The sequence below is a fragment of the Notolepis coatsorum genome (assembly GCF_963971535.1).
Source record: "Notolepis coatsorum genome assembly, chromosome: 11".
In the NCBI taxonomy this organism is placed as follows: domain Eukaryota; kingdom Metazoa; phylum Chordata; class Actinopteri; order Aulopiformes; family Paralepididae; genus Notolepis; species Notolepis coatsorum.
In genome coordinates this window covers 27,799,683-27,823,077 of record NC_140175.1, presented here as the reverse complement: position 1 = coordinate 27,823,077, position 23,395 = coordinate 27,799,683, and the positions used below count along the sequence as shown (strand labels likewise).

Below are 23,395 nucleotides of genomic sequence, written 5' to 3'. Positions count from 1 at the left end.
TGCCCAATTACCCAGCATCAATTTCCTTGACCCTGCGGAATGCTGGTAAATTAATCATACCACTTTTTTCTTTTTTTCTTCCCACTCTCTCATGAAATACATATGCACGCGTTTGATAAACTAATCATACTTGGTCTGTTATACTCACAAAAAATGATTCAGTCCCGGAAGCAGCAGAGGACCCGGCAGCATGGCCCAGGGAATTGTGTGAGCTGATAAAACACACACACAATAAGTGCACATTCTGGAACAATGGTCACTTTCAGTTAATGGCAATGTACTGACAGCTGTCAGCTCAGCTGTATAAATACACATGAATATTTTTTATGAATGCATATCTATATATATATATTTCTTATTAACACACATCCATATATATTTCATTGGGATAGATGTAGCGAGTGTCAGTAATACTTAAGAGTTGGGACTTCTTTGACTTACAGGCTTTGCATTAAAGAGTCGGATCTCTTCATAAGAGCCCCGGTCGTTTCCTTATCGACTAGTTAGGGCAGCATTAAAGAAGAGCACATCTCTTAACATCATCAATATTGCCGTCATGTATTGACCTTAGTAACACCGTAATAGCCTAAGGACTTGTTATCGCCAATCATCAACAATGTAACACCACACATTTGCCAGGCTCCCTTTTACCTGTTGACTGCCAACGCCGGCTCCCCGATGCTGCTGTATCCTTTCTTTTTGGAACAACAGTGCTATCTGGTGGAGCAGGCGAACAGAAGAGTGGCGACGCCTGCAAGGACAGCGTTACTGTCGAGATTAAGACTCCCAACAGTCTGCGTTGCTAACTAAACAAGACTAGAATACATGAGAGGAATAACATGTCCTTAATAACACACACTAGGCGTAATAGAAAGCCATAAGCTTGAAGGGGAATCTTCTATTTCACATAAATAATCTAGATCTCCTAGGACCGTGCGAGACGTATTTGTAAAGATGGAACGACTCCGTCCCAAAGCTAAAGACAAGACAAGAACGAGACTAATCTCTGATGCAAAGGTTTCAGAGCCGGGAGCTGTGGCTCCTTTTAACAATGAAGTGGCTGAACCTTTACATTGAAAAGCAGCTTTACAGAACATCATAGTGTTGCCATTAGTTCTCGATGGCAGATAATGTACCCAGCCAGGCACGGTCGCAAAACACCCTCTTCCATCTTTTTACCATTCATTCGCGATTGAATATTGAATAAGTCATTTATAAATAATTATAATAACATCCAGTTTCAATAAAGAAACACTATATTGTACCTGATGGACATACGAATAAAATGTATCACTAATATCTATTAATCTCCCTTGAAATCAACAAGCAGCAGGAGCCATTAAACACAGCAGCAAAGGCAGATACAAATAAATAATAATAATAATACTGTGAATTGTAGTGCAAAACATTGAAGATGATCTTTATTGTTCACAGTTAAACACAAGCAACTGCTTTTAAGAACTTTTATTTTTTTTGCCTTTTCGTCCCAAATCTTCCAGCTCCGAAACGGGAGCCCTGGTTCAACTCTCCGTTCGGTTTTTTTACGCTGATTGTACCTTCTGTCTGGTTTTGCTGTAGTTCCTATTGTTGGCGTTTTAAAGTGGATTGTTGAACATGCTTTAGATTAGCGAGGCAGAAGGAATGACGGCAGGGCTTTTTCCCAGTGGACAACAGGATTTAGGCCACTTTCAAAAACGCTGGAGTTGACTTTGTAATAATAATAATAACAATAATAATACTTCTGCAAAAAAAAAAAAAAGGATATGAGGCAACTCTATGGCTGAATGCCACGAGGAGGCCCTGTGAAGAGATGTAGGTTCAACTGACTAAGTTGAGATATTCTCTATATGACACCTTGAAAACCCTGGAGTGTTAATACACAGCCCTTTTGAAAGACCACCATTACAAGTCAACGCAAGAAAGAACACTTCTGTTTCTGTGAAATTGTGCGGCGGTTCTTAAGACAGAAAACAAATGTTTGGCACTTTCAAAAACATCAGCTGGTACACTTGGGAAAAAGAAAACTGCTTAATATATATATGTATATATATATATAAGTTGGGTTCATGTAAACTATGTCACGAGATAAGAGTCTGATTCGAATTGAGGATATGTTATTGTGAGCGGCACCATTCATTGGTCAAGCAGGTAATGAAAGCTCTGGGTACTTTTTTTTTGTAAATAAAATAGCAGTATTCCACAGATAATACAGGTAACCGTGTGTCTCAGTAACATCCTTCCTTGTTACTGTACCAGGAAAGCAAATGACGGCTATTACACATCTGACCTCAGTGACCTCTGACCTCTATGCTTAGCACCGTTGACCATAGTCATCCGGGCGGCCATTTTGCTCTATATAAGTCATGCTCGGGTTGGGCATAGATATTATAACTAGATGGTGCAAGGCGGAATCTCCATCGTAGTTCACCGACGGCCATCTTGTCACAGGCAGCACGCCCACTCATAACATGAATGTCTATGGTGCATGTACTATTGAACTAACCATAGCTTGCAAAATGTTCAACCAATTTAAAAATGGTTTGGTTTATTACAAACGTTATTACCGTGGCTATGATTCAAGATGCTTGGACATGTTGAAATAATTTTCATATTAAAGTCCATTAGAAGTATGCAGTATAACAACTACCGGTACATCTGACGTTTATAACAAACCAAACCGTTTGAAAATCGGTTGAAAATTGAGCAAGCTATGGTTATTTCAATAGTACATGCACCATAGACATTCATGTTATGAAGTGGCGTGCTGCCTGTGGCAAGATGGCCGCCATGTGGCAACTTCGGTCTCCATTGGCCAGCAGCGCGGGTGAATCATCTAGCCTTTATATGTCTACGGGGTTGGGGAGTCCGAATCCCAAACAGAGCGTGACGTATAAAGAGCAAAATGGCCGGCCGGGTGACTACGGTCCACGGCGAAAAACGGGATGAGTTGGAAAAGGAGATTCTGAAATAATAAATAATTCTTAAAAAAAAAGAAAAGAAAAGTATTAATAAAAAAAGAAAATAAAAAAAGAAAATGCATTTCTAAATTTCGTACACTTCATTCCTTATTGCATCTCGACTGAAACGACAAAACCCGACGCGCGTACACGTCGCCCCGCGTACTCGCGAATATCCGAACACTTTTTCAAACACTCACAGACACATTCGTTCGGCAACACATTATGCTACAATGAGAAAAAAAATTAAAATAAAGAAAAAAGAGGACATAAACGATTCTTTTTTTTCTCCTGGAAATGTCAGTAGGCAAAGCAACAGTCAAACTCCCCACTTAGGTTTGTCGCAGACAGACCCCACTTAGCGCACGCTCCTTTCACTCGACACTCGCACGCGCCGTTTCACGGGGGACTCGGCTTTCACGAAAAACCTCGCCAAACGACGCCTCAAATAATAACACGTCTCGTCTCTCTCTCTCCCCTTAGTGTTTCTAAGCTTATCTTATTGGTTTAGATGTGGTCGCTTTTTTCTCTCTCGTTATGCGGCCCTTTTGTAACTCTGCGGATCTTTAGAGAAGTTCCTCCACTGTGGTATATAACTCACACCCTTGTGATAATGATTGATATATACTCACATTCTACTAGGTGCTTATTTCTTTTTTTTCTTTTTTTTTTAAAGCAGCTTATAAGTAAAGCCAGATTCACGAGTCTGGCTATCGCCGTGGTTAACACGTTGTCCCTCTGGGTCGACTTTTACGTTTTTTCTTTTTTAAGTGAATAAATCAAAAAAAGGGAAAATCCTGTTGTCCACTCGAGGGAATGTAACAAATAACACTGAATTCAAAAGAGTTTCTTTTTGACATGTTACTCTTTTGCTGCTCTACGTTTGCAGCTCTCCATCCTGACCCAACCTCCTTTATACTTCAGTCTCTCCCCTCCTCTCTTCCCGGGGTCCGTGCCTCTCCTTTATACTTCAGTCTCTCCCCTCCTCTCTTCCCAGGGTCCGTGCCTCTCCTTTATACTTCAGTCTCTCCCCTCCTCTCTTCCCAGGGTCTGTGTCTCTCCTTTATACTTCAGTCTCTCCCCTCCTCTCTTCCCGGGGTCCGTGCCTCTCCTTTATACTTCAGTCTCTCCCCTCCTCTCTTCCCAGGATCCATGTCTCTCCTTTATACTTCAGTCTCTCCCCTCCTCTCTTCCCGGGAAGCGTGTATGCTTTCCGCAACGCAGTTGTGTTTCCACATTCCCGTTTTGCGCTCCGATTGGCCGAGCGCGCGCATGAGCCGCGACAAGCCCTTCAGCCAGGCAGGAATACTCAGCTCCGCTTAACGCAATGTATACAAATGGAAGTATTGATTTCGCCGTAACGAATCATTAAAAAAAATATACAGTTAACTGGAATATGTTGTTTCTTTACACATATGTTGGATGATGTAATTGGTTTGTCATGACAAACCAATAAAAAAATCGCGAATTAACCGGTGGCTACAACAACACACAGTAACTACATGCATCATTGTTTACAATGACCGGTGGGGCTAATCGAAAGGACTGGACACGGACAAGTTAAACTAACCTAAAGTTAGTTGTTCACCAACAATCTACAGACACAAACAAACACAGAACCGGACTGTTATATTAAATTAATTGATTGCTGTTTAACTTGTCCGTGTCCAGTCCTTTCGATTAGCCCCACTGTTCATTGTAAACAATGATGCATGTAGTTACTGTGTTGTTGTTGTAGCCACCGGTTAATTCGCGATTTTTTATTGGTTTGTCATATCCAACATATGTGTAAAGAAACAATATATTCCAGTTAACGGTATATATTTTTTAATGATCCGTTACGGCGTAATCAATACTTCCATTTGTATAAATTGCGTTAAGCAGAGCTGAGTATTCCTGCCCGGCTGAAGGGCTTGTCGCGGCTCATGCGCGCACTCGGCCAATCAGAGCGCAAAAAACGGGAACGCGGAAACACAACTGCGTTGCGGAAAGCATACACGCTTCCCGGGTCCGTGTCTCTCCTTTATACTTCAGTCTCTCCCCTCCCTCCCTCCCTCCCTCCCTCTCCCGTGTCTTCTAACTGTGCTCCTGACGTGTTTCGTTGTAGTCCATGATCTTTAGCTGCTGCTGCTGCCTGGGCCGTGTGCCCCTGCCGGCCCCGGGCCCCGCCCCACCCTTCCTCCTGGGGCTCTCCTGGTTGGAGGCCCGCTGCTTGGATTCAGACGGGCGCTCCCTGGCGGGCACAGTGACGTGGGCGCTTCCCTGGGCGGCGGCGGGCGCGGGGGCAGGGACGACGGGAGCGCGGTGCCCCCGCGGGCGGTGCCCCGGCTCCACGCACAGCTCAGTCTTCAGGTCGTGGCAGAGGCCGGCGAGACGCGGGGGGGGGCACGGCCGCTCCTCCTCGTCACACTGGCTCTCGCTCTTGTTCCGGAACAGCTCCCGCGCCCTCATGCCCAGGAAGCTCTTGGCGCTGGGGTACGAGCCCACGGTGAGGGGCGCGTCGGCGGAGGGACAGGGCGGGGAGGGGGGCTCCACCAGCAGGGGCGTTGGGGGGGCCTCCTCCTGGCTGCCGTTGATGGAGTTGGCCGTCGTCTTGGAAGGGTTGGTCGCCTTTGGTTGCCCGGGCGATAAAGTGCTGCCGTTTCCCCGAGGGGAATCGTGGTGAGGTGGCGCGTCATCCGACGCCTCGTTGGCGTTGGTTTTCATTGGTCCGTCTGGCACCGTGACACTGTGGACGACGACGGGAAACAGAACAAAATATATTCTTGAAAATGATGTTTCCCTTTGGTGGAACATTTGTACCGTTAAGCACATAAACCTACTTATATGAATAAGTAATTTCCTCTATAGTTACCATGTCTAACATTGTCTATCATGGGAAAATAAAGATTCACTTAATAATAACTCCATCGAGTGCAAACCCATGTTCAACACTGACACGTTACTGCACAGCTGATTGAGAGGGGTAGTGGGGTTGGCACAGCTGATTGAGAGGGGTAGTGGGGTTGGCACAGCTGACTGAGAGGGGTAGTAGGGTTGGCACAGCTGACTGAGAGGGGTATGCCTGTTCTCTTCCAACCCTTGTACCCTCTTGGACTCCCGGACTTGAGAACTCAGACATAAAGTCAAGTCTGTGAGGGCTCAGTCTGCAAATCCTTAGTCTGGACATTGAAATTCAGCCTACGTTGTCTCACCTGGACTCTGCAGGAGTGTGTGTGTCAGCTCTGCCCCCTGGTGGTGAGGCAATGGCGGCGCAGGCAGGAGCCTCCATTTCCAGTCTGCTGTAGAGCTGCAGGAGCTCTGTCTGAAGGAGCTGGGTGACTCTCCTCTGAGCCTGGTACCTGCTGTCTGATGCCTGGAGCTCCCCCCTGGAGGGAGAGAGAGAGGGAGGGAGGGAGGGAGAGAGAGAGAGGTATATAGATAGAGGGAGAAAAAGTGAGGAGAGAAGAGAGAAAGGAGAAAGAGAGAAGAGATGGAGAAAAACAAGAAAGAGAGAGAGGGAGAAGGAGTGAGGAGAGAGAAGAAAGAAGAGAGAAAGGAGAGAGAAAAAAGAGAGAAAGAGTGAGAAGTAGGGGCGACAGTGGCTCGGGAGGTAGAGCAGTCGTCTGGCAATCTGGAGGTTCCCGGTTCGATTCCCACTCCTCCCGGGCAGCGTGTCGATGTGTCCTTGAGCAAGACACTTAACCCCTAATTACTCCCGATGAGCAGGTTGGCACCTTGCATGGTCGCCTCCGCCATCGGTGTGTGAATGTGTGAGTGAATGTGTGAGTGAATGGGTAAAATGTGAGTAACAAATTGTAAAGCGCTTTGGATAAAAGCGCTATATAAAAAAAGCAGCCATTAACCATTTACCAAGGAGAGGAGAAAAAGAGATGATAGGATGCTCTCACCATCAACACATGTAAGTGTAGAAGCATAGACCCTATAGTATAGTCATATACCAGTGGTTACAACCTGGGGGTCCCGGCCCCCACTAGGGGTCGCCAAAGCCTTCTTGATTTTAAAAGGTGCTATAGAGAACATTCTCTTCTCCAGAGTCAGACAAGAAGATAGATATCAATTTCCTCTCTGTGTGCTCAGTAGAAAGCTCTCTGGCTGGACCACTAGCCTAGCCAACAGTTATTTTTGGCCAACAGCTGAGCTAGCTGGTCCATATCCACTTCCATTAATTTGTGCTAAGCTAGGGTAGCTTGCAGCTGGATAGTTTCTACTGAACGCAGAGAGGAAATTCTTCGTCTTCGTGTCCGACTCTGGAGACGCTAAGCGCATTTCCCATAATGTTAGCGTGTTCCTTTAAGATAAAAGGTTGGAAACCACTGGTATAGATGCCTCCAAAACGTATCACAGACCCACTGGTGGTGACCCTAGTGAGTGACCGACTGCTCGAGTGCTTTCCAGAAAACCATCAGGGAAATGATCCAGATACAATATGTACTTTGACGGTCCAATTTGTCCAAACATGCTTCGAGAGGTGGAGAGCCCGACCCGGCCCCCACCATTGATACACCACGGTCCCCCATTCCATTAGGTTTTCTCTCATCAAGGATCTCCATCCGAGAAGACGTTTTCCATAACCGTCTATACTATAGGTGGGTAGATATCTTTGGAGAGTGAAAACTAGGATTAGAGTAGTCGCTCTTAACTTAACGTCTACTGAATGAAACCTCTCAGAGCAAAGGGGAAATCGCCAAAACAAATACTTCTATGACCAAAACCTGTCACATCTCAAAGACTGACTCATCAGGGATTCCTCCTGGTGAAATATAGTGTAGTGTGTACACCCCCCCCCCCCCCCCCCTTGCTGATCAGTCAGTAATGGTAAATGAACTGCATTTATCCAAAGCACATTACAACTTATGCCTCACATTCACCCACACACCGACGGCGGTGGAGGCAGCCATGCGAGGTGCCAACCTGCTCATCGGGAACAGTTAGGGGGTTAAGTGTCTTGCTCAAGGACACATCGACGCGCTGCCAGGAGGAGCCGGAATCCAACCGGGAACCTTCCGATTACCGGACGACCGTTCTACCTCCTGAGCCACTGTCGTGTAGTAGTGTGAAACCACGACGACTTCAAGATCCCCGATGGAGTTATACGGTGTGAACAGCACAGCACGCATACGATAAGTAAAGTCAGTGTAGTGTGTAGTCCGCTTGACCCCTTGACCCCTAATGACTCCGCTGACCCCCCCGTTGCACCTACTTGGCCTGGCATTTGACATCCTCCAGGAACTTCTTCTGCTCCGCGACGAGGTGCTCCTTCTTGGAGAGGTGGGTCTCCAGCTCGGCCACCCTGTGCTGCGCCGCCTCCAGCTTCTGGCCCTGCACCAGCAGGCTCTGCCTCAGCCGGTCCGCCTCCTTCCCCCAGGACGCCTGCAGCATCTGGGCCTCCTGAACGCACGGAGGAGGAGCGTGGGCGGTGGGTCATTGTGTTCGGGGGGGGGGGGGGGGTAAATGGGAACGATGTGATATTTAGCAGTTCCTAAAAACCCAGGCTCGCACGGCGTGGCGACTCTATAGTATACCGCTGCTGTCGGGACAAAACCTCATAACTCCAAAAACCCAACTTTTCAGCAGATGAAAAAAACTAACACAGATTTGAGGGTGAATAGAGTTAGGAGGTTTAGACAGATGATCGGTTTAATGCTTTCCCATTGTTTAAACTTTGTAAAACCCACACACACATATGGAGGATGATCTACGGAGTTGATTTATATAATAAAAAATAAATAAAAAAAATTGAGTTATGAGGTTTTGTCCCGACAGCAGCGATACATAGAAGACGGCACACTTCATGCCGGGGGGGTGTTGCTATATTTAAGAAATACATTATACATTATACTAGAACAGGGTATCTGCCGGTTTCAACTAGTTACATTTAAGACCTTTTTAATACCACTTAGAGCCAAATGTAATACCAATTTCACACTGAAACACTGAACACTGCCAATTTTAAATCTTGCGTGTTCAATACGAGCTCCCACCAGACGCACCGAGGTCACGGTAAGTAAGCCCCGCCAAAAAAAAAAAACACGAATTGAATACAAAAACATAATATTTGATATCATTTCATCTCCCATTCAAATCAAATACCCGTGCAAATAAAATTTAAGACTTTTGAATACCTTCTAAGCCGCCTTAAATTGAGGGAATTATGAATCGAATACATCGTAAGACTTTTTTAATACCCCGCAGATAACCCTGTAAAAGGCCAACGGCGCTTGGAGAGCAGAGTTTCACTTGACACCCTACAAACACAATTAGTGTTCCTCTTTTCGCCTCAGTATGTATCCTCCACAGCTCTCACACACACAGACGCACACACAGACACACGCACGCACACACACACACAGCCCTACCTTGGTGCTGTCAGGGCCGACGTGATGCCGCTCCTGCATGGACAGCTTATGCGCCTCCCCCAGGAGCAGCAGCTGCTTGTTCAGGAAGCTCATCTGCTGCTGGGTGCTCTCACTGGTGCTGAGCTGTGAAGGACACGCAGGACAGCCAATGACAATGGGAGGACAAAACAGCAATTACCACTACAGACCAACCTTGTCAAAAGCGTTTGGGGAGCAGATCAATAACAAGGCGAGAGGGGCTCAAGAGGAGCGTTATAGACGGTGGAAATTATCGGTCCGTGGCAAGCCGGGGTGGGAGAGCAGAACTTCACTGATGATTACAGTCAGTCAGGTCCATAGATATCTGGACATAGACGCCATTTTGGCTCTGTACACCACTGCAATGGACTTTAAATGAAACATTCAAGAGGTGCTTTTAAGTGCAGACCTTCAGCTTTAATTTGAGGGTATTTACATACAAATTACTAAGCGTTTCTACGTGTTTGTTTCATATTCAGGTCCATTGTGGTGGTGTACAGCGCCAGAATTGTGAGAATTGTGTCAATGTCCAAATATTTAGGGACCTGGCTGTAGTTCTGTAACAGCTTAAAAATCCAGGGATCTCGTGTGTAGACCCGCCCCTACCTCGACCCCAACCGTAACCTCATTGGACCTTGTATCCAAACCAACTGAACAACTCATTGGCTGCGGTGAGATCCCTGGTTTTTGGTGAATCCCTTATGTTAAGATGGAAGAATGAGTGTGGGGGGGAAAAAAGGACATTTGAAACATTACATTTATTTGATTTCAATAAATGGTGTTGCTGCTACAGAAACCGTGCTTTGGCAGTTGCAGCGCCGAAACTCTGGAACAAGCTCACAACCATCAAATCTGCAAACACTATAGACTTTTAAGGCCATGCTCAAAAACTCACATTTTCTCCATAGACAATCCTTGAGCTAGTTTTGTGTTGTAGTGTGACTGACAGGTGTATTTATGTCCGTCTGTTCTCTGTCTGCTTGGTTGGCCCGCATGCATTTGTGTCTGTTTTTTGTATTGTTTCCGGTCTTTTTGTTTTTCTTCTTTCCCAGGCGGGCGCCCCGGGCTGATGTAACTATTGGTTGGGGGGGCGCAATATAAATAAATGTATTCATATCCTATCTTATATGTGACAAATAAAACAAAATTGAAACTTGAGAAATAGTGTCATATGAACAAATGTTATCTGGAATAAATAATGAAGGGGATCGTTTTAAGAGGGCATGGGGCCGCTTCTTTACACATAACATTGCTGGAACACTGATGATATCATACCGCCGTGATACTAAAGGCTCTAATATTTTTTTTTTTTGTGTGCATTTACCCTGGAGTTTTGGGCGTTTTCTTTTTTTTATGATTTTACTGTCGATGTGCGTATATAAATAAATCAAAACTTTAATAAAAAGAAATTTAATAAAAAATTGTGTTCATTATTTTTCCTGATAATGAGGTGGATATGTAGCCTTCAAGAGTCTAAGTGCCTGACTGCCAGACTGAGTGACTCTCTTAACCGAGATAGAATCACAACACATGGGTCCAGGTGTACAAGGGCACAGAGGCTCCTTTCTATCTCACGTGGCTGTTTTTCTACAGGTCGGAAGCTAGAATAATTAAACTTGAAGACATGGTTAAGTTTCAAACAATGTTAATTATGTTTAGGGCAAGAAATAATACACTGCCAGAAAAACTACAAAATCTTTTTCATTTAGAAAGTGAGTTTAGTAGGAGAAAATACAATTTTAAACATCAGTTTGCACGTACCACACTTAAACAGATGTGTCCTTCAGTTATTGGTGTAAAGTTATGGAATTCTCTCCATAGCGAGCTTAAGGGATGTAACAGTGTTTATCAATTCAAAAAAATGTATAAAAAAAAAATATTTAGTCAGTATGAAAATCAAAATGTGATCTGAATAGTGAGATCTTTTTTTTTCTCTTCTCTTTCTTTTCTTTTTTATTCTTTATCATTATTATTATTATTTAAATTTTTCTTGTTTAACTGTGGATTGTGTTTCTTTTATAATGGTATAAATGATTATTTGTGTAAATAAGGTTATACGCCGACCATTAAGAAAATACATGTTAGTTTAGGAATAAGGGGCAGGTAATTATAAGATTTATTCTTCTTCCTGCTCCTTTTGTCCATGGAATGGCTATTTATGATTTTTTAATGAAGAAACTATGATTGTATTATTCCATGTGGCAAATAAAAACTCTGAACTGAACTGAAGAAGCACGGCTGAAAGGGGATGTCAAGTAGAGGAAGCTAATTGTAACAATTGTAATGTAAAAATTCATGGGACCAGTGTAATCGGTTGATATGGGAGATTAACATTGGCTTAACCTGTAAATCAATGGCCACGGGTGCTTTGTATTTTTTAACTGAAGCCAACTGGTTTCATTACCTAGCTAGCAGATCCAGTACAGATGTTACATTTTGACGTTGTGTTGTCTGTGTCAGACTCATTGACCCATTCATTTCCCGCAGTGATTCAGGTGTGGTACCAAATCCGTTCCGCTTACATCATATCTGTTCCTAATCCTATAAACTATTTCAAGTTTATATTTGCATTTCAAAATGGTAACATCAACTGGCCATTGTATACACAATCAGTTTATGACTTATACAACAATTTCCATCACTTATGGTTTCAGTTTGTCAGCTTGATGATGTTAGCATTGTGCATGGCTTGCTAGCCAAGATGGCCGACGTCCACTAGCTAACGTTAGCTTCTCTATCAAGGCAGTCCGTTTGTGTTTCTAAATACAATGGAAACTGATTATAAATATGATGAAAGATTGACATTACCATTTTGAAATGCATTGAATCGTTTTCGGGGACCCGCGATCCATTATGCTGTGGTGGGATATGTCGTGGGCCAAATGGACATAGGATCTACCAGCCACAATCCCACCGGCCACAGGTAAGAGCAATTTAACGTCAATTTCAGCTTTGATTGTGCCTTGTTTTCATAGCCATCGCCCTGATCAGCGTATGTTGTTGTACTAACAAATGCCGTTATTGACAATCAATTAATCAGAAACGACTCCCCCTTTCATGCATTCATGATGGAACATAATACCGATCATATGCATTTGAATTCTTTATTGTAGCGTGTACTGTATAGGGACGAAATGCCAATGGATTAAGTATAATATACGGCGCAGGCTATTACTAGCCTCCCAGGAATTACCCTAAACCGCTCTAAAACCATACTTATATTCACCATGGTATAAAACGGGAATGTATGGATGGAAAAATAATTTCTTTTTCACATCTTGAACGGTAGATACTCGATGTCAAATGGGCCATAGTATTGCATCCATAGCTATAATATAGAATATAGTTATAGCCCTGCAAACAAGGTGACCGACTCCATTGGTTTAATGCGTGGCAGGCTGGCAGCACATAGCCATATCCCGTTCCCAGCGTGGCAGAGAATGAGTTAAGTAAGAACAAAACCATACATTAACATGGAAGCTCAGACATTTCAAGCATCAACGATGTAACTTTCAGAATTAATGCTTTTGTTCCTGGAAATAACGTTTTTGTTTTGTCCATCCCTACTTTATATAGTATTAGTTTATCACTTTATTCTGAACAAAGGAAACTATAAAAGAAGGAAGGGTCATCACATCCATATACCAGCATTCTATGCTCTGCTTGGTGCCAAGCACACTAATAAAATAAAAAATATCCAAACTGTTTGAGAGGAAATATACATCGACCAATATATAAAAACGTTAGCTAGTTAACAATACAACACATTGCAGATGATTCTGACATCCGAGGTAATAATAACCTGTTTGAAATAACAGGTCATAAACAAAGAGATGGCTGATCCCATTCAACACAATGTCGGCCAAACTGAACATTTCCACACTTGGCACCAATGTGCGTTTGACGCGCCACTCGGTGACGTGATGACCCTTCCTTCTTTTATGGTTTTCCTTGCTTTGAACTAGGAAGTAGGATGGAACACATTTTGCAAGTGGAATGGATTTTGGCAGCGCACACTGATCCCACAGAGAGGAATACTTCCTTATGAATGCAACGCACCGTGGGATACTATACATAGCACCCGCGGTCACCTCCCTTCAACAGTGCTTCTAGGTCAGATGGTATCACTATGTTCTGGAGCGTGGAGGTTGTACCTTGATGGTCATCTGGTTCAGAAGGTGACCGGTGTGGCCCACTTTGTTGTTGGCGCCCTGCAGCTCCGCCTCCAGCTCACACATCCTCTTCTGACACTCCTGCAGCTTGCTCTGGAACCACACGGTCACCACACGTTAACAGCCATGGAAATACAGTACAATCCTTTCTTATAGTTCCCCTTAAACCAAAACATGCACGAGGCCAAGAATACATTATCATATCCAATGGCAGCCAGGAAATTGGCTTTTTGAGTGAGAGAGTGAGAGAGAGAGCGAGAGCGAGAGAGAGAAAAAGGCAGAGGATAATAAAGAATACAAATGAAAAAAATACCACTTAGGCGAGAAAGACCGAGCTTTCCTCCATAGCTAAGCTGTGATTTACACCTGCTGCCAGTTAGCTATGGACTAGCTTGTTAATGTTCCCTTCTTCTTTGTGATCTAGTTGCATCCCACATGCCATTGCTCTGATGAATTCTTAAGATTAAAATTTTTACCATGGTACTGGTTAGGTACCCTTCTTTTTGTTGTTTCTCTTTTTGTCTATGTATTGGGCTGTTTTGGGTCAATGTTTTTTATGCCTGTGTGGTGTTTGTATTGTGTTGTCTTGTTGATTGCAACCATGGTGAAGCCACAGACAAATCTCCATGAAAGTGGACCAAAAAAATTATCTATCTATCTAACTGGCCACATATGTAGCGGCAAACTTAGCTTCGACAATCGCAATCTCTGCTGTACTGAATAAATCACTAAGTCTACAAATGTTAGGTTATTCTTTTGACAATTGTGTGTGTGTGTGTGTGTGTGTGTGTGTGTGTGTGTGTGTGTGTGTGTGTGTGTGTGTGTGTGTGTGTGTGTGTGCGTGTGTGCGTGTGCATGTGTGTACCTGCAGTTCCTGGTTCTTGGTGTAGAAGTCGTCTCGGCCCTGCTGCAGCTGTCTAACCTGGGTATGTAGCCTGGTCACCACGCTCTCCCGGTCCTCCCACAGCTGCCTGTAGCGCTGTTGCTCCACCTGCAGGCTCTCCTTCAGGGAGACGATGTCCACACTCTGCAGGTTCAGCTGGTCCTTCTGCACACACACACACAGACACACACACACACACACACAGAATATGAGACGACAGACGCTCTCTTGTATCCGTCGATAAATGCTAAAATTATAGTAATGAATCGCACTCCTACGCAGAGCTTGTGTCCCAAGTGCCTTACAACTGTACCAAATCTGGACATCCGTGACCAAATTAGTGATAAAAATGCAGCAATAAAGAGTATCACAAATAACCAAAGGTTATTTAGCTCGTCTGAACATTTATGAATCATAAAAGTAAACAGACCGTCTCGTCCGTTGTAAGGAAACCGTACTTTTATGGCCATGTGCATCGTCATTTCCATGGACACGGTGAATAAACGAGGCTGCACAGAGACGCTGTGAAATAAAATTATTTAACTTTCTTCAACTCATTTTCAGTTTTTATTCATAAAATAGACTAAAACATATGAGAGGAACAATAATATAATAGTATTATTTATTCAATATGTCAAGAGAAAATAACAGGAGTATAGGGAGCACCGTTTAGTTTACTTCCTCTTTGGGCAGCTAGATGTTTTTGACAGTGGGAACGTCGTCCAACTCTCTGCGTAGGAATGTGGTAATGAATGATTTAAGCTGCCAGGCATTTTCCCCCCATGTTCTGTACAAGAGATAAGATGATAAGATAACTCTATTAGCCACGCCGGGGGAATTAGGTTGTCAAACAGCAGGCACTGCATACCAGCCTCTGCCCTCTCGAGAAGAGTCCTCAGTGCGGTCGCTTGTTGTGGTTCTCACACAGTGGCATGTCAGTGACGCCCCCACATTCATACAGAATTGGCCATGGAAACCCATTTGATAATAGTTTCTCCCCGGGACCCCATATGAGAAGACATTTGTTGTTAAATATGCTTTAGTCCAGAATGATATAACTGTCTATACTATAAGTGGAGGGATACCACCAGAGGAGAGGGTGAAGATGATGAACAGAATAGTTATTCTTAAACATTCTCCGACCGTATTAAGATATTACAATTTGTATAAAGGTGGGGGAGGGGCAGGGTTTTTGATGTTCACCCTCGGATGCAGAGTGACGCAACTCCCGGATTAGGTACTTTTTTCCAGAAAGAGAATAACCAATGGATTTTTTTTTTACGAAAAAAAAATTTCATAAAGAAATATATTTGTGAATTATTTTGACACATAGCGGTAAATAGATGAGAACTAGGTGCAGACAAAAGAGTTTCCTGTTTTTTCATTTCATGGGATCTTTAAAAGGGTTCAAACTAGAAAGAAATTATATTGCAAGGCATATTGCAAATGGAATATCAAATAATGACAAAACAATGGTAATATGATACTGTGTTCACACAACAGAGGTATGGCTCATCATCAGGGGAAAGATGACTTAAAAGTTAAACTACGCCAAATCAAAGCATCTCACTTTGCCCAAATTGATTCCATCACTTATCTAACGCCACTGCTCTGAGATACACAACTCAACTGATTCAATTAAAACCTGGCCCGCGGCGACTGATTCAGCGGCCCACGAGGATATGTATCATGATCAATTCAAATGTTTTTAAAAACACATTGGATGTTGTAGTATATAGACGCCGTGTTTCCATCACACGGTTATCCTCTCCCGCCGGCGGCAAGAAGCGCCTGAGAAGTTCTGTCATCAGCAGATAATGGACTGTGGCATATTGTTTTGGCCAAAAATAAGTCACATAGACGCACAATAAACAGACTAGCCACTAAATAGCCTGCTGAACTCTTTCCCGGAAGCGATGAGTAAGGTTTGAGGGCGTTAACCCTCTCCCACCACGATGAGATACGCTGAAGCAAGGCATGGAGCGTCCTTATCTTAACCCCGTCCCTCTGAGCTCCATTATTGACATTTCTCTCATTGATATTCTGTGTTGCGGAGCAGGTCTCATTGATAGTTAAGTGTTTTTTGCATCATTTGTGGTTCTGGTGAGTCCACATCCCACTGCTTGGTGATCAGGATAGGATGGTGTTTGCCTAGTAATTTTTGTACGATGTAAATGGCTGCTTTTTTATATAGCGCTTTTATCCAAAACGCTTTACAATTCGTTACTCACATTTTACCCATTCACTCACACATTCACACACAGGCAACCATGCAAGGTGGCGACCTGCTCATCGGGAGCAATTAGGGGTTAAGTGTCTTGCTCAAGGACACATCGACACGCTCCCCCGGGAGGAGCGGGAATTTAACCGGGAACCTCCTGATTGCCAGACGACTGCTCTACCTCCCGAGCCACTGTCGCCCCGATGCTTTTAAGTAACTTATCCTATAACCTAGGAACCACAGCGCCACCTTGAGAGCACACCTTGGGTCTAAAAGACAGCATAGAATACATTTTAAAAAGCACTCTATTATTAGAATAAAAAAAATTTAATAAAGAGCACTCTTATTATACAAAGCTCTATAACGAACTGCCGTGGATTGTGAGGGTTAAGTCAAAACTCGTCCTAACTAATTATTGCAAGTTTGCATTGTGTTTTTGAAGGGATCAACAGAAAGCTCCAAGAGTCTCGACAAAGGCTGGTGGTGAAAACACAAGCCTCTGCTGAAATACAGGATCAAATTAACCCCTTTCTCTCCGAAGTCTCCTTTCAAATCCTACAGCTGAGATGCTCTCCTGTGGTTTTCTGGGAAAGCTCAATGAAAGCTCGATGTTGCCTGGTCGCCAATAAAACACGTTACTTACTATCACTGTTAACCCGTCAGGTCAAGGTGCTGATCTCATTGACGACCAGTGGTGGCAGCACCGAGCGTTCATCGACTGTATAGGATTTGAAAAGAGACTCGAGAGAAATGGGTCATTTTTATCCTGTAAATACAGCAGCGGCAAGAGACGAGGCTTAGATCTGCAACCGTTGAATTCACTACACTACAAATGAAATGAAGGAAGTTTGCTCAGATTTGGCAATGTACAAAAGTCAAATAAAGCAAATAGCGTCGTAGGGCTGTCCCCGACTAAGGATTTGGATGGTCGACTATGATTGGCCAAAATTTGCCGTTATTCGACTATTGGTAAAAAAAAAAAAAAAAAAAGTACAATATTCTTTTAATTATTCGAATTTTTTTATTATTATTTTTTTTTATCATTCCATTTGGGCTGTGGGGGGTGCTTAATGTCTGAAGGAGTCGACTGAAGGCTTCTTGTCCCCTGCAAAAGCATGCAATTGGTCCACTGATGGATACATCTTGATATTTGTCTAGTCTAGTGTGTTCATTAGATGGGTGAAATCCTCTTTCAGTGCCTCTGTGCCTGTTTTCGTAGGCAGTTAGCCTCTGGTATGCGTGCCATTAGCGTTAGCCACGCTTCTAGGCCTCTTTTCTTTTGGAAAGAATGATAAAAAAAAATAAATAAAAATAAAAATAAAAAAATATTATTATAATATTTTTTTTATTACTATTCGACTAAGAGGTTGGTTAGTCGACTACGGCCCCTTTCGACCGATTAGTCGACTAATAGACTAATAAGGGTCAGCCCTAGCGTCTACCATCCCCACTCACACGCGCAATACGAGTTCCGTCTCCATAGAAACACTCACAAACGCTCTTAATTTTGCTCTCACGTCACGCGCTCCGGTTGGGATTCCCTTCCGGCCTCCTGACCCCCCGAGCGCGACGTGAGAGCAAATAATCAATAAACTAGTTTGCGACGGCACCAGCGGTCCTCCCGATTGGACCTGTGGTGGCGGCGGGCGGCGGGCTCTGTGGTTAGTTACCATGGTGTTGTTCTGCTCCTCCAGCGCCGTGGCGTTGATGATGCGTCGGAGGAGGCGGCGGTTGCGCACGGCGTGCTGCTCCCTCTTGTAGCGCTCGTACAGCAGCTGGCTGTGCAGCAGGAGCAGCTGGCTGCGCAGCGTGTGGAGCTCGTCCAGGGGAGCGGAGCCTGGGGGGGGGGAGGGGGGAGCCAAGGAGAGGGTCACACACTCAACAACGCCAAGAGCGGGTGCTGTTTTGTAAGTCGTTTGTCCTGATTAATTGCCACGTTATACAAAATGACTTAAAAAGAAACATGCATAATCTCACACACGCGTCCGATAACTCTAAAAGCCATTTGTGCGTTTTAGTTTTGACGGTTATTGAAAATTAATGAGTTTCAATATGGCCGCCGCCAGTGATGTCATCGGGGACGTTGAATCCTTGTGTTTTTTTTATTTTTCTTATTACAGCTCAATGAAATGATATGGTATCAGTACCTCGTCTTAAAAGGACCGCTACCTTATCATTTTATTGAACTGTAATTAACTAAACACAAGGATCAATGGCGCGGCCATTATTCCAACTCATTCACTCTCGATAACGGTCACTAAACTAAATTAATGTGTGCAAAACTGAATAGAGTGAGAGAGTGAGATTATGTGCTAAGCATTGTTTTTGCTGAAGTTCCCCTTGAAAAGATTACTTCATTCATTTGTTAACTGAACTCAAGAATAACTAGGGGTAATAAGACTGCATTTGGTATCTCTCATAAATTATACTGTCACTTGATTACTTATTCAAAGGTCTTCAAGTTTAAGTGGAGTACGAAGGGCTTAATGTCTGTACAGCACTAAAGTTGTGGTCATCATAATGGAGAGTTAAGCCTCTGAAGGTAAGATTAAGTTTCCCTTTGAAGACTAGTAAGCACTGCTCCAGCCGTCCCTACAGTCTACCTCTCCATGTTATACAGTCTACCTCTCCGTGTTACAGTCTACCTCTCCATGTTATCATGTTATACAGTCTACCTCTCCATGTTATCATGTTATACAGTCTACCTCTCCATGTTATCATGTTATACAGTCTACCTCTCCATGTTATCCAGTCTACATCAGAGCTTCAAATATTATTCAGAACCATGCTTTCAATATGGATGAATCTGCTGCTTTATGACTACAGAGTTTTATGTAGTTATACTGTGTGACAGAGAGACAGAGACAGAGCGAGAGACAGAGAGTGCGAGACAGAGGGGGAGAGAGAGTGAGATAGAGCGAGACAGAGGGAGGAGGAGGATGGAATGAAAAATAAAAAAAGAGCAGGAGATAAAAATCTCCTGAAGTTGCTGGAAGATGTCAGCAGTCACCCAGAGAGGTTACATACTAGAAGTTAAGCACAAGTTCTTTGTAGAGTTGTGCTGCTTCACATACAATCAACAATAGATCACTTCCATGATCACAAAACAACCAGGGGAACACCGACTCAATTCCAATCTTATAATTCCCACTTCCAATATACACTAGGTTGGCAGCAGAGCTTTGGCGAAACACAACGTACACCCCCGTCTACACCGTGATCAGCAGCTGGAGAAAATTAGACAGATTCTTGTTCTGCATGACTGAGTGCAATGAGGGAGGGAGGGCGGATAGGGAGAGAAGGGAGGGAACTTGCATAGCTAGAATGATCAACAGTCCCTACTTCATTCTCATGCTGATGGTAGTATTAAGTCACTAGTGGTGTAATCAAACATGATGGTGGTATTAAGTCACTAGTGGTGTAATAAAACATGATGGTAGTATTAAGTCACTAGTGCTGTAATCAAACATGATGGTGGTATTAAGTCACTAGTGGTGTAATCAAACATGATGGTGGTATTAAGTCACTAGTGGTGTAATCAAACATGGTGGTATTAAGTCACTAGTGGTGTAATCAAACATGATGGTAGTATTAAGTCACTAGTGGTGTAATCAAACATGATAGTGGTATTAAGTCACTAGTGGTGTAATAAAACATGGTAGTATTAAGTCACTAGTGCTGTAATCAAACATGATGGTGGTATTAAGTCACTAGTGCTGTAATCAAACATGGTGGTATTAAGTCACTAGTGGTGTAATCAAACATGATGGTAGTATTAAGTCACTAGTGGTGTACTCAAACATGATAGTGGTATTAAGTCACTAGTGGTGTAATCAAACATGATGGTAGTATTAAGTCACTAGTGGTGTAATCAAACATGATGGTGGTATTAAGTCACTAGTGGTGTAATCAAACATGATGGTAGTATTAAGTCACTAGTGGTGTAATCAAACATGATGGTGGTATTAAGTCACTAGTGGTGTAATCAAACATGATGGTGGTATTAAGTCACTAGTGGTGTAATCAAACATGATGGTGGTATTAAGTCACTAGTGGTGTAATCAAACATGATGGAAAAGCAAGTCAAATGTGCTCCATTGGCCGTATCTGCATATAAAAAAAGAAATAATGAAAAAATAAACGTCCACGTCCCACTGAGTAACCATAGAAACATCATATTGTACCAGGCTGCTAATGTTCCAACTCTAGCAGCCACATGACAGATCTCCCACTCAAAGACAATGGTGCTCCTGCAGCCGTTATTGGTTGCTTACCTCCAAAGTGCGTCCAGTCTGCCGACTTGCTTGGCAAAGGTAATCTGAAAAGGAGAGAGTCGCAGAGGCAGTGAGTAACAACAGGAAACACAACCTCAGATTCATGTGGTGGTCAATCATACTGTAGCTGCTGTCTTTTGTTGTATTATTTTGCTAATGTATACACATTAGGCATGAGTACGGTGTTTATTATCATTGTTTAGACTAATATAGTCAATAGTACACTTAGTTTGTTTTTATCATCGGTTTGTATTTAGAATTCTATACCACATCACATACTAGCTTTTTTCCCCTTTCCAGGAAATAACATATTTAACCATCCAGCTAAAAAATCCTGAATTAGCCAGAGACATCCCTACACTCAACAAGGTCACACAGCGGGATGAAGAGACACATACATTGTTGTAATTCCCAAATACCCTCAAATTAAAGCTGAAAGTCTGCACTTAAAGCACATTGTTTCATTTCCATTGTGGTGGTGTACAGAGCCAGAATAAGGAAATTGTGTTCATGCCAATATTCATGAACCCGACTGTAAGTAAAGTAATAATCAACCACAGGAACAAGGTACATATTGTATGTTATGTTATAGCCATAAGTAATATATTGACGTATTTACAAACATTTACAATGTGTACATATTACAAATAAGTACACATATTACATATTCAAGACATTTTAACTTTTACCGTTTTCAGAAAACCTTTGAGTACCCCTGCAGGAGAACCCACCCAGGACGCTCACATGGGAGGCAAGTGCCTTTACCTCAAGACTAGCGAGACGTACTTTTCCTATAGCCTCACCCAAACCCTAACCACACTACTGTTACCTTAAAGGAACATGCCAACTTTTTGGGAAATTAGCTTATTTGCCATCTACCCTGGAGTTAGACGAGCAGATACATACCCTTTTCTTCTCTGTGCATGCATTAGGCTTAGGGAACAGCCGCACCGTTAGCCTATTTTAGTATCATTCACTGGAAGTAGGTGTGCCAGTGTAGCCTAGTTCCCAACAGTCACGAAATACAACTCCAAAACTTTCCTGTAAACATGTTGTGACATTTACCACGTGAAAAATAAATATGACATTTTCTAAGCAGATATATACTCTGAAATTTTTTTGCCGAACCCCTGCTGCCTGGGCGCAGTGATTTCATCACCTCAAAAATGATTAATGATGAAATCATCTGCTTAGAAAACGGAAATGTGGGGCGCCCCAGTGGCGAACCACATAGCGCGCTCAGCCGCGACACGGCCGACCCGGGTTCGACTCCCGAACCCGTCGTTATTTGCCGAATATCTTCCCCCCACTCTGTCTCCCATTCCTCCTCTGTCTCTCCCTACTGGACTGCCCAGTAGAAATAAAGCGATAAAACGCAAAAAATAATAATAATAATAATAATAATAAAAAAAAAACAGAAACGGCAATTAATTTTTTTTAAATTTTCTTTCTCCACGTGGTAAATACACTGGTCACAACATGTTTACATGAACGTTTTAGAGTAGGGATGTCCCGATAAAAAGAATGTGCTCCCGATCCGATCCCGATCATGTGATTTTGAGTATCTACCGATAACGATCTTTCCCGATCCGATCAATTTTTTTTTCTTTTTTTATAAATATTATAATATTTTTTTTCATCCCAATTTCTCACATTACATTCACCCTGAATGTTGACATTATCCAGGTGAAAAGTTAACTTCATTCAAGCAAGGCATTGCAATCCTTGATATAAATAATTTGTATAATTAAATCAAAGGAAATGCGTTTGTTTTGGCAAAATTCTTCTGCTCTGTGTGACAATAAATAAATGAATGATGATATGCAATTTAAAACCAAAACTAAGGCCTCAGTATGAGTTTAAGACATGGACATGGTCATGTTTGTTGAATAAAAAAATAAAAAATATAAAAAAAATACAGATTTTTTTTTATTTATCTTTTGCCAATCCCGATCTTCGGAAAATCACATGATCGGCCCCGATCCCGTGATCGGATCGGGACATCCCTATTTTAGAGTTGTATTTCTGTGACTGTTGGGAACTAGGCTACACTGGCAAACCTACTTCCAGTGAATGACGCTAAGCTAGGCTAACGGTGCGGCTGTTCCATAAGCCTAAGTAATACATGCACAGAGAAGAAAAGGGTATCTTGCTTGTCTAACTCCAGGGTAGATGGCAAATAAGCAAATTTCACCAAAAGTTGCCGTGTTCCTTTAAACTAACCATGAACCATGAATGTGAAAATGAACCACCATAATTTAGTATTGCCGTGTTCGTGGATGGCTTGGTCCACAAACACTGTTGGCTCGACTCCTGGTCGTGGTGTTTGTTTTGGACGTAGATATATGTCTTATGGCTGTGACATAACGTACGGTATGTACCCTTTTTTCCTGTGGTCGATTAGTACTTTATTTACGCTTTCTGATGGGACCGTGTTGGACCTCTCTATAGGCCCTGTGTTCTGGTTCAGCTACAGACCGTATCCTCCAGTGTCCTGTTATTCAGCTTAGA

At 43.0% G+C, this 23,395-nt stretch overlaps 1 protein-coding gene across 2 annotated transcripts in view; it reads right to left on the bottom strand.

Annotated features, from left to right (window-relative positions):
* Positions 1-5,033: 5,033 nt before the first annotated feature.
* The window catches only part of tsc1b (TSC complex subunit 1b), a gene marked incomplete at its 3' end in the record, with an annotated part of 39,307 nt that continues 20,945 nt past the window's right edge, over positions 5,034-23,395 (bottom strand). For both annotated transcript variants that reach the window (XM_084324300.1, XM_084324299.1), the window contains exons 15-22: positions 20,885-20,928; positions 18,281-18,447; positions 14,372-14,554; positions 13,489-13,599; positions 9,317-9,439; positions 8,161-8,348; positions 6,152-6,325; positions 5,034-5,685 (exon numbers count right to left, since the gene is read on the bottom strand). In XM_084324300.1, the coding sequence (XP_084180426.1) occupies positions 5,034-5,685; positions 6,152-6,325; positions 8,161-8,348; positions 9,317-9,439; positions 13,489-13,599; positions 14,372-14,554; positions 18,281-18,447; positions 20,885-20,928 (1,642 nt within the window). The remainder of the gene's footprint in view (positions 5,686-6,151; positions 6,326-8,160; positions 8,349-9,316; positions 9,440-13,488; positions 13,600-14,371; positions 14,555-18,280; positions 18,448-20,884; positions 20,929-23,395) is intronic.